Genomic DNA, 12,442 nt, shown 5'->3' with positions numbered 1-12,442 from the left:
ACTAACACGCTAATGCTGTGGCGTCAAAAGCCTCGCAAATACGGTTGGGAAATGTTACCTCATGCTCCCTACAGTCCTGACATGAGTCCACCAGACTATGGCCTCTTCCCAAAGTTGAAACAACGTATGTGTAGACATCAGTTTCTATGTCTCGAAGAGCTTCCTGCACCCAAACTATTCGACAGTTTCACAAAGATAGCGTCCTTGATGTAATACGGAAGCTATCAGGACGTTGGGATTCAGTCATCGCCAAGCAGGAAGATTATATTGAATACCTGTAAATAGATCCTCTCCAAACAATAAACGTGTAAGTCAATATATATATATATATATATATATATATATATATATATATATATATATATATATATATACAGGGTGGTAGGTAACTCCACCGACAAACTTTGGTAGGTGATTTTTTATATGAAATGGAAGAAAAAAGTTCTAATAAACATGGGTCGAAAAACTTTTCTTTTCAGAGTTATGAAACGCCGAAAATTCGAAAAATAACGTTTCAAAACGCCCTGATTTAGAAACTATAGGACCTATCCCAAGCAGTTTAAGCAATTACACACGAACTAGTATGTGCTCTATTTAAAGATTACTGTTTTACCATCCTCCGTTATCGGCGAAACGAACTGTAGAATTGAAGTTGAGGTATAGGGATACTCCCTTAAGCACTAACCCTTAAGTTGGTTTCGCTGGTACCGGTGAATTCTGAAACATGGATATTTAGACAGAACGTATAATAGTTCATGTGTAATTCCTTAAACCGCTTCGGAAATACCCTATAGTTTGTAAGCCAGGCCGTGATTTTGGAACTTGATTTTTCGAATATTTGGCGTTTTATAACTCTGAAAGGAGATGTTTTTCGACACATGTTTATTATAACTTTTTTCTTCTATTTCATATAAGGAATCACCTCCCAAAGTTTGTCGGTGGAGTTACCTCTCACCCTGTATATATTGTGTTTTGTTTATGTGCATTAAGAGGTAGAATGATTAGGTGCATATATTTGCAGACGATATGGCGCTTATTGCAGAATCTGAAGAGAAAATCAATAATATGTTAGAAAACGTAAGGAAGGGCTGTGAAGAATATGCCATGAAAATAAATGTTAGAAAGACAAAAGCCATGGTGATTGGAACGAACAGGTCGGTCTCAAATATGGAAGTAGGAAGGAAGAAACTAGACCAGGTGACTAGTTTCCGATACCTGGGTAGTATTATTAGTAATGATGTGAAATGTGAACGTGAAGTAAAAGCAAGGATAGGAATGGCGAAAGAAGCCTTTAAGAGGAAGAAACTACTATTTTGTAAGACCTTGAACAAAGAGTTGAGAAAAAGAGTCATAAAGTGCTCATCTTGAATATTGTCCTGTATGAGACAAAAACATGGACATTACTCAAAAATGATGAAAAACGACTAAAAGTTTTCGAAATGTGGATGTGGAGAAGAATGCAGCAAATTAGCTGGGTCGATAGAAAAACTTGTGGGACATTGGATAAGAAGGAACTGAACCATGAGAGACATTTTAGAGAGTATGGTCGCAGGAAAGAGAGTGAGGGGATGAAGGAGACTACAATTAATGGACGTGGTGGACAAACACCGTGCTCGTGGGTTTTCTCGGGGTTCTCCCGTTTCCTCCCACTTACTTCATTACACCATTTCATTCATTTCTCATAATCACCGTCTCCGTTAGCCTAACTGGCATAACCGTAGGACATTAAACTGAAAAAATTCATTTCAATTTCATTACAATTAATGGACGATATTAAAACAGAAGAGCCGTACGTGAAGATGAAGAGGTTATCGAAGACCGTGGAGTATGGAAGCTTCTCAGTTGCAGCAAAAACCCTACCAATAACGGTAGAATAGTTAATGATGATGATGATGATAATTTATGAAACGACCCTCTTAGTATGATATATTCAGTATATTAGGGTGGACTGTAGCCTTTCACTACTGTTACCATAATGTTCTAATACTAATGTCCAAGAGCAGGTTTACAATAGGTGCGAGTATATTTCCTTGTATCATGACATGAATAACACTGATAGAATATTATTTTGAGAGGAAGCAGAATTTAATTAATTATAATTTATTTCAGTAAGAAAATTATTTCTAAAACTATATACGTTTATATTTCTTTCAATCAGTATGCTTGATCGTGTCCAAACGCATGACGCTTTCATTGGATTGTCATTTGCCATACGGATTGTCGAGTCTCTGGGTACTTCAGCAGCACTCACGGCTTCCTTTGCCATCATAGCAGCAGAGTTTCCAGAATCAGTGGCCACCACATTCGTAAGTATACGACTAATGAGTTAATTGTGACCTATTAGGTATTATCCAATAGTTTACTCAATAGGCTTAGTAGAGAAATACAGGATGAGTCAGAATGATGTTCCTGATTTCAATGATTATTTTTTTTACTTTTAATAACACTTGTGTAGACAGAGATTACGCACACTGATCGATCAAATCAAAAAGTATTTTTTTCTCACATATTATAAATGTTCAATATGTGATCCACAAGTTACACGGTACACATCTAATCTCAGGGTTGGCTGGTTTAAACCAAGGTGGTTTAAACCAGCTGATTTTTCAAAAAAAAAAAAAAAAAAAAAAAACTGGTTTAAACCAAAAAGAAAGAAAAATAAAAAAATTGCTTTAAATCTTGTGAAATTCATAGTGATGTTTCCACATATCAAACCATCTCCATTAGTTTTATCTTCTTTTCACCTTTTAATCAAGGCGTCCCGTGCTCAATTCTCGGTCGAACTACAACCCTTCTTTCAAGTGTAAACCAAGTAGCAGTTCGCATGTTACCTTAAGCGAAAGCCTTCTTGATAACCTCGGTATTACATAAGGGTGTTAAGCCTAAACATACTAAACGAAACCAAATTGTATATTTCTGCTTGCCTGAATGCCCATTGTTTTATAAAGAAGCCAATGTTGCTTAACTATATTGATAGAAATTAGCAAAATTTATCAGCTGCTAAAGTAGTCAACATTAGCTTGGATTGGACTTTGTTTTAATTTTATTGAATTATATCTACATACTAAATTCGTAATTTAATACATCAGTTCTAGCGTACTGATTATGATACGTTGACCTTAAAATTTTACATGCAAATACATTTAAAGTAATAACAGGATTTTCCCAATGGCTAAGGCGGAAGTTTCCCGATTTTTATATATAATTCTGGTATAATGTTTTTTACTTGTGTAACTGTTTATCTTTCTGTCCTACTGAAATGACTTGATAATTATATTAACAAGTAGGCCTATGTGAAGATGAGTACAACGTACTTTTTATCAGGAGTCCTTCGTGAGTGAATCGGCAGGCTCATCGCATTTGTGATAAATTAGTCCCGGTTTCGTGTCGAAATGGACAATTTCTCTTGGATGTAAGCCGAGAAGCGGTTTGGATTCCCTTTAAGCTTATGTGACCCCTTCCAGCATAATCCTGTTGTTGCATAATAACACCAAGGCGAAACAAACTTATTTCTGTCCATATATAATATAAAAACATACAGCAAATTATTTAAACAAAAAAAAAAAAAAAGGTTTAAACCAAAAAAATAAAAACATGGCTTTTGCCAACCCTGTCTAATCTATAATCAAGTTCGTGCCAAACTCCTCTTAGCATGTCAAGGTCGCTATCGGCCATATTATTTCGTTCAGCTCCTTGTCATTTATCGATTGATATATAAGAATTTTCTTTGTAAAATGTTATAGTTGCACAAAAATTAAAGCTTAAATGTTTAATTGCAGAACGTCTGTATTAGGCGAAATCCAATTATCCTAGGTTAGTCAGGTCCACATTTGCTCTGATAATCTGTGCTCTATTGTGTCTGTCTTTGACCATACAACACTTAAAAGAAAGAAAAGACTAAAAGGAATTTTCTATTTTTACGGATGTAAGCAAAGAATGTTAAAGAACCAGTCAAGAACATATGGATTGGTAGGTTTCCAACATTAACCACTCGTTCAGTTCTTTCAAATCTTTCTTGCGGCAATGTTCTTTACGTGTATCATAGCCTTGGCCTTGACCTAGACAAAGTTCGTTTCTGTTATTTTTAAAATTCTAAGAAGGGACGGAAAGCTTTTTTTAAAATAATATATCTATATAGTTCTCCCAGTGAAGTTCTGGTTTGAAATAAAATGTGAGAAGTAGGCTAGATTCGACTTTAAATAATATCATCAAACCTGCCCTCAAAAAATGTTAAACATCCATTTTATTATTCGAGATAATCACCATTGGCTTCAATGACATGTTCCCAACGAGACACAAGCTTATAAATTCCTTTAAAAAAAAAAAAAAACTATTTTCTGAACTCTAAAAATTGTGATACAGCCTTTGTGACATCGTTGAATTTTCGAAACGCTGTTCCCGCGGATGGTTATCTATGGCCAGAGACAGGTAATAGTCCGATGGGACGACGTCCTGGGAATAGGGTAGATGAGGCAGAACTTCGCAGCCTAGTATTTTGATCACCTCTTTTGTCGCTTTCGCCGTATGAGGTTTGGCAAGATCATGGAGGAAGAGAACTCCTACTTCTGTTGACCCGTGCTTGCTGCTTCCGGGCCAGTGCAATTGACACTCTTTGCAAGTATGACCAATAGACCTCGGCTGTTGTGGCTTTTCCGCTTTCTAGATATTCATAGTGGACTACACCAGCTTTGGTCCAGCAAACATACAGCATTATCTTCTTTTGGTGAATGTCCGCTTCAGTAGCCAATGAGACCTAACCAGACGTTGACCAATGATGTTTCCTCTTCCGTTTATCATACATGATTCATTTGTCGTCACATATCAAGATTTGGTCCAGGAACGAGACTTCAGCAACGGCAGCAACGACAAGCAGAGTTTCAACCGTTGGAGCTTGTTTCCCTCGGACAGGACATGAAAAACCCACTTGCTTATCTTCCAAGTCATCCAAAGGTTGTGAAGATCTGATTGAATGGGTTTCGTCAGAAACCCCAAACCTGTGTGCAACCTTCGGGCAGGTTTAATGAGGATTCTGCTTCATTTCCTTCTGCAGCTGGACCTTGTCGTGGAGGAATGGACGACCAAACCGAGGCTTGTCTTCAAATTCTCTCGTCTCCGGAAGGGAAGCGACTCAACTACCTTTGAGCAGTCCGTTCACTCACTGACGTCTCGCCAAATGCGGAGCATATTCTAGCGGCCTCTACAACTTTGTTTCCTAATTTATACTCGCAAAGCAGAATTGGTCTCCAAATCTGCCTTTCGAGCGACATGTTTTTTCGAATATTGTTAACTTCCTACAAAACCGATAGCGAAACATGCGATGCGGTGAACAATTCTCTACTGAATAAAGTTTGAAAGGAATCTAAACATACAAAGTTATCAGAATAAATTTGATCACACTAACGCGACAGAAGTAACTGTTTTCAAAAACCAAAGTAACTTTCTTAGTTACCTGATAGACTGAAACACGCTTAAATTGATTTGGAAATGAAATGAAATGAAAGCTTTGAGTTTTAGGTCCCACGGTTATGCCGGTTAGGCTAAAGGAGACGATGATGATGAGTAATGAATGAAATGGTGGAATGAAGAAAATGGGAGGAAACGGGAGAACCCCGAGAAAACCCACGCACACGGTTTTGTCCACCACAAAGTTCACTTGGCGGGGGCTGAAATCGAACCCATGACCCCAAGCACCAGAGGTGAAAACTCTGCCACTGAGCCACCGCGGCCCCCCATTAAATTGATTTGGATTAGATTCAAGTATAGATTACCTTAAATGGACTTAGTGTTTTCATTTCTAAGGAGGGGCCGCGGTGGCTCAGTGGTAGAGCGTTCACCCCTGGTGTTTGGGGTCCCGGGTTCGATCCCAGCCCTTGCCAAGTGAACTTTGTGGTGGGCAAACACCGTGTGCTTGGGTTTTCTCGGGGTTCTCCCGTTTCCTCTCACTTTCTTCATTCCACCATTTCATTCATTACTCATCATCACCGTCTTCTTTAGCCTAACCGGCATAACCGTGGGACGTAAAACTCAAAGATTTCATTTCATTTCTAAGGAGTGTGCTTTGCCAAACTCCTCCCGGGAGACTAAAAGTCTCAAGAATTACATGATCAATCATCACCAAATTTAGTCAGGATGTAGAGGACCAGAAGTTAGGGATTGAATTAATTTTTGCAGTCAATATTCAAACTAGAAGAGGTAGTAATAAACCATTTTCAGTTTTAAGGTTGATCACTATAGAGCACAAGCGGTAATGGACAGAGAAGCGGTTTTTAGAAACGATTTAGCGCTCAAAGAGGTTCCCTCTTAAACCCTATAGTCAAACCAGAAATTGCAGAAAATAATAACTTCCGGTTTTAACGCTTGTCACCATGGTATAGAAACCATACCAGATAACTAGTTTTCTGTAATCAATTAAGGGATCCAAGTGTGTACTACCGGTACATGTCCACTGTAATCTTTCTACTAAAACAGGATGTGTTAGAGATCTTCTCCTACTTTCGGTTTCAGTGTTCATTGAGAAAATATCACTTCATAGAACCTAAACTCCTTCATGTGGTACGGCTACCTAACATTAAGAAATATGCATTTTGCCTAATGTGTGATCTCTGTTCATCATTATAGAACAAGAACAGTAAATGATAGCAAGAAGCGACTTATTGAAAAAAAAAATGAAATGAAATCTTTGATTTTTACGTCCCACGATTATGCCGGTTAGGCTAAAGGAGACGGTGATTATGAGAAATGAATGAAATGGTGGAAGAAAGTGAGAGGAAACAGGAGAACCCCGAGAAAACCCACGAGCACGGTGTTTGTCCACAACAAAGTCCACACGGCGTGAGCTGGGATCGAACCAGGGACCCCGAAGCATCGGAAGTGAACGCTCTACCACTGAGCCACCGCGCCCCCAAGCGACTTATTGAAATAGATTGAGAATGACAAGTACAGTTTCTTCATCTCCACCCTTATATTGAAGCGGATCTACTACCACTTACGGTATCATTAATGATCTCCTTAGAACAAAAACGATAAATGATTACGACGATCAGTTTATTGAAATGGATTCAGTGTCCCAACGGCAGGTTTCATCTCCGTCCTTGTATTAAAGCTGATCTACTACCACTTCCGGCATCACTAATAGTATCAATAGAACAAAAACGATAAAAACGAGAAATTGATATGGATACATATCTCTGGATATTGGAATCAATATGGATACATGTCTCTAGAACACGTTTCACCTCTGACTTTCTCTCTTTTTGCAACCGGAACTTCGGATTTCAATATGAAACTCTTATACGGTCTAATTAGAAGTCTGTCGTAGTTTCACAGTGTGCAACGCAACTCTTTTGTTTTAAATGCTGTATCCATATGAATCGCTGGTTTGAGAAACGTTATAAGTCAGCCATATGCTGAAAATGAGTTTACGTGCAGTTTTGATTCTTGAAGGGTAGCTACACCGTTGGGTTCTAATATGTCAGAAGTCAGGCTAATAGTTCGTGCAAGATCGAGCTGCAACAAGTATTCCTGTGTTGAGAAACGTCATAAATCATTGACTTACGACATTACTGACATTATTGACTTATGACGTTTCTCAAATCACCGATTCATATATAATTTTATATTGAATCTTTTTACAGGTATTTACATGAACGTTTCACCCCTGACTACATTGTGTTAAAATGTGATGTATCTTTTATTGCAGGCGTCTCTAGAAACATTTTTTGGCCTTGGATTGATCGCTGGACCTACAATTGGCGGATTTTTGTATCAAGTAAGTACAGTGAATCCAGTCTTTGTTGGCCACCATCGGTTCCACTGAAAAGTGACTAACTTTGACAGGTGGCAAACTTACAGAAAATAAGTGTGATTGATGTATTTATAAAATAGGATTTCTAATATTACTTGATTATAAAGTGTTTCCTTCGAAGCAAAAGATGTTTTGAATTTTTTTTTTAAATGAATTCTTATCTCAAAATCTCCGCTAACTTTCGACAAACCGTCAGGTGCCAATAGTTGAAAATTGAGATTGTTAGCTTTAACCTTGAGAAATTTCCGGAATTACTAAAGCTCCCCACTGATCAAAGGAGCTGTTATAGCTAATGGTTTTATCAAAACAGACAAGGTAAACAAGAAATACGTATAATCGTTTCCTGAATACCTGTACGTGCTTTTTTCTCATTCACTTCTTCTTTCACCACCCCTTTATTAGGGTAGTGTTGTGGCCAGTGGCGTATTTACGATTTTGTTTCGGGGAGGGCTTTGCTAACTTTCGGGGGAAGGGTTTTGCCTGAAAATGTGAAAATTCTACAAGATATTTCATATACTTTACTGTAGTAAGTAAGATTTCGGAGGGTTTAAGCCCGGAAGCCCCCCCTAAATACGCCACTGGTTGTGGCCATTGACGTTCAGGAACAAATTGTGGGGACCCATGCTTCTTTGTCTCCAGTAAAAATACAGAACATCATGTGAGAATACGAGAATTAAGGAAAATAACAAAACGGTTATTCTGCATGGCCAAGATACGCAGGTATTTTTATCATTATCATCGTAGGGTAAACATTGCTTCAATGCGGCCAACTTCAAAGATAGGTGGTCGACTTACAGAGTAATAAGTAACGAACGTCTTATGGGAAAATGCAGGTTCAAGATGAACAGGTGGCCAACTTAAAGAGGTGGCCAAGTTGTCAGGTTTTACTATAAATACAGATTCTTTGAGAATTCATTGATTGCACAAATTCAAAATATTTGCATTCATTATTATAATGCGAAAGTGAATTGTATCAATAGGTTAAAGCGTCTACTCCAAGACATTAGGAACGATGGAGACACCTCGCAGGCAAACATAAATTCTACCACGAATGCTACAATATTATTTCTAAAGGGAGAGGGGCAAAAGACCATTACACAAGCACAGTCGCGAATCACACACACTTTGATGCAGACGTATAAGATTACATAATACACAGTGATTTATTTGTGAATTTTGTAGAAGGGGGGAATATTTATGCAAGATTGTGTTCCGTATAGCAGAACAACTTTAAAGTGGGGTTGGGACAACGTTATTTTTAAACCTACTTACTTTGAAATTATGGCACTGGTTTAATAGGAGAACCCCAAGTTCATCATTTTTTACGCTTTTTTAAAAATAATTTTATGATAAATACGGATAAGTACGTTAGAGGAGTTTGGTTAGGTAGGTTAGATTGCATGCGTTAGTTACCTTACTACTTTTTGTCCTACTGCTGAGGACAAGTGTAAAGCATTCAGCAAAAGCCCTACAGTTGCATTGCAATCTGCACACCTTGCCATAACAAGTGTCACACTCCTACGTAAAAGGGTTTTGCTATGACAAGTAATTCTTTAGTCTGTTTTAATTTGGTCCTTAAAGACCAAATTTCCCGCCCGAACAATAAATACAACAAAAGGTAAGAGTTTACTTTGGGCAAAACAGTAATAGGTGCACATATACTTGAGCCTAATTTTATTAAATAGAAGGGGAAAGACGCTACTAAATGTCATTCCTCATTATCATAAATAACTTTTAGTACCATTTTGCTCCTTGTACTTAATAAAATTAGATTCAGGGGTTAGTGCACTTATCAATGTTCTGCTGAAAGTAAACTTTTGGCCAACAAAACATACTGGCATTAAAATGAATCCAGAATTGAACAAAGACAGGGTTAAGCTGAAGCATAATTTACGACATGTTATCTAACACTGTCTTTAGAAATTAACAATACTTTCACACCGTACCTCACTTTAGCAATACGTAGAACAGTGTAGCAATACGAGGTTGTTTTACATCGGATACCTTCTTTTTCCCACTTGGTTTGTTGGTCATGATGTCCATTTTTTATCCAGCTGATGGCATACTTTTCTGCATTGAACGAGGCAACATCTGGTCCATTAACGTTTATGAAAATAATAAATTCGAGGGTTTTTACAGATAAATGGTTTCTAATATCAGTATGTTGGAAGTTTAAGCTGGAAAAGCCTCTCTCACACTCTCCAGAAGAAACTGGAAGAACACTGATCTCCATGTTAAGATTTTGTAGATTTGGGCCAATATTAGGTTTAATCTTATGCTCTCGAAATTCCTGCATAATTTTAGCTGAATCATCAGAGGAAAATTTTAATTCTTTTATTTTTTATTTTATTTTATTTTATTTTTGAAATTTGCATTACTTCTTTATCGCCGTTTAACTTTCTTGCAGACAATTCTTCTCGCCAATTGGATTGTAGCAAAATCTCTGCCTCACTGAACGTTTCGAGCGTATGTTATCTGCTAGACCCTTGCAATCTTATTTTCTGGTACTTCTCAAGAAAATTGTTTAAGGGTTTTGCCAGTGAGACTCCACAAAACTGACCAGTTTCTTCAAACTGACGTAATTGTTCCATGGAGATGCCCCTTTTTCTTTCAACGCTTCCAGAACGTTTACAGTTTTTCAATTTTGCTTATTACCTGCACAAAAGATGCAGACCTTTCTTGTAGAAACAGGCTAAGGATATGTAGAGGTTCCAGCGCATCTCGGATCATGGACATTTCATAAACAAAGTTCCACTTAGTGACTTTTACGTACAGATCTGAAATATAGCACGCTGCTGAAAGCTTCTCTGCAAATTTGTAGAAGCTTCTCGAAAGTGTTCCACTAGCGCAGGGTAGGACTTCCGCAATGCTTCTACTGAACGGTATGAAGAGCCCAACCTAACCACCGTACATCAAAAACTTTAGTAATATTATACAAGCGAATACTTAGTTCTCGTGATATTAATTCGATTTCTCTCCTGTTTTCGGGGACATTGAGTAAACACCGTGCAATTGCTCTACAAGGCTTTGAAAATGAACCATATCTGAAATCGTATTTACAACGTTGTGAACAGCCAGTTACAGCTTATGACATGCAGTGAAACACAATAAATTGGTGTCTAATTGTCGCTGGAGTAAAGAAACGGCACCATTTATTTCGCCTTGCATGTCATTTGCGCCATCAATACAAACTGCTATAAATAATCCCCGTAATATCATTTTGGAAAGATTCACACTTTCACATATTTTAACTATGGAATCACAAACCTCTCTGCCTATTGTTACCTATAACTCAAATAAACCTAAACATATATTGCTACATACCTGATTAACTACAATACGGATGTACACAATGAGAACAGATTTATGAGACACAGTGGAGGATTCGTCCATCATTAGCGCGAAGGGTTCATCTTAATTCGCAAGATACTGGGTCATTTTTCGTTCATTTCTGTAGCTACAAAGTCAATATTTGAACACGTAACATTGGAGTAGAAAACTTGTTCGAGGTTCATTCCATTTATTTCTTACTATTTAATACGATGCATGGTAAACGACAAATGATTTTGCGCAATAACATAGGTAGTTCTAAATATCACAGTTGTTTTTTTTAACACGAATTTCATTTACAATTAACACGAAAGCCTCTTACTTTCTTACTTTGTGTACCGAAATTACTTGCCTTTTAATCGTCAGGAGCTTTTCCTTTGTTAAAATATAGTCTAATATCCATTTCCTTATGTTCTTTTTAAAGTGCTTGTCAACGAAGAAACTACCAACTCATAACTGCAGTGACTGCTCACTAATAACTGAAAATGTTTATTATTATTATTATTATTATTATTATTATTATTATTATTATTATTATTATTATTATTATTATTATTATTATTATTATTATTATTATTATTATTATTATTATTATTATTATTATTGTGCTACTCAGATGAAGTATGATAATAATCAGTGGTTTCAGCTGCAAGACGTTTCTTCGGGAAACAATTCTATAAGCAAGACCAGCATAGCTCGCGACAATAAACACACTAAAAAAGTAAAGAATTGTTACTAAAATATGGTGTTGAATTATTGTACTTTAAAACAGATTGTATAACCTTAGAAAGGTGGAAAATGTCTTCCCAGGCTGGGAAGATAGAATTAAACCTAGAGACAGGGAAACCAAAACTTAGAAGGGGGGAAATTCCCAGGCTTCCCTGGCTACAAATAAATCCCTGATAATACATGATATAAAACAATAGTAATTTACACGCATATCCTTATTAACTACAGTAAATAATCTATTATACTAGTATTGAATACAAATATACTAGCATCAAATACCCGCTTCGATAGGTTAAATTAAAAAACCATACTAATATGTTCCGTTAGTAATATATATATATATGTATGTATGTATGTATGTATATATATATATATAACCGGTTGTTAAAAAATTAAGAGTAACACCACTGTCGACACGCATTCCAGCATGATAAGGCAGTGGCCCTAATGGTAGATGCCTGTTCATAAGGGGTTGGGAAGAGTTTTGTTTAATGAGGTAAATGGAAAACTATTAACTGTTGCGTAGGTACCTGACCTACAGTTTTCTAAGCCGAGAGAAATTACCTTTATTTCCAATGG

The 12,442-nt window shown here is 37.0% G+C and overlaps 1 protein-coding gene across 1 annotated transcript in view; it reads left to right on the top strand.

Moving 5' to 3' along the window:
• Positions 1-12,442, top strand: part of LOC145693641 (MFS-type transporter SLC18B1-like) — a 67,271-nt gene that overhangs the window by 27,910 nt on the left and 26,919 nt on the right. The window contains exons 4-5 of the mRNA XM_081769830.1: positions 2,159-2,306; positions 7,700-7,768. Coding sequence (XP_081625956.1) covers positions 2,159-2,306; positions 7,700-7,768 — 217 coding nt within the window. The remainder of the gene's footprint in view (positions 1-2,158; positions 2,307-7,699; positions 7,769-12,442) is intronic.

This window comes from Thermobia domestica, chromosome 8 (genome assembly GCF_964235325.1).
Source record: "Thermobia domestica chromosome 8, izTheDome1.hap1.1, whole genome shotgun sequence".
Classification (NCBI taxonomy): domain Eukaryota; kingdom Metazoa; phylum Arthropoda; class Insecta; order Zygentoma; family Lepismatidae; genus Thermobia; species Thermobia domestica.
The sequence above is the reverse complement of the archived record's forward strand: the minus strand, read 5'-3'. Positions and strand labels throughout refer to the sequence as shown.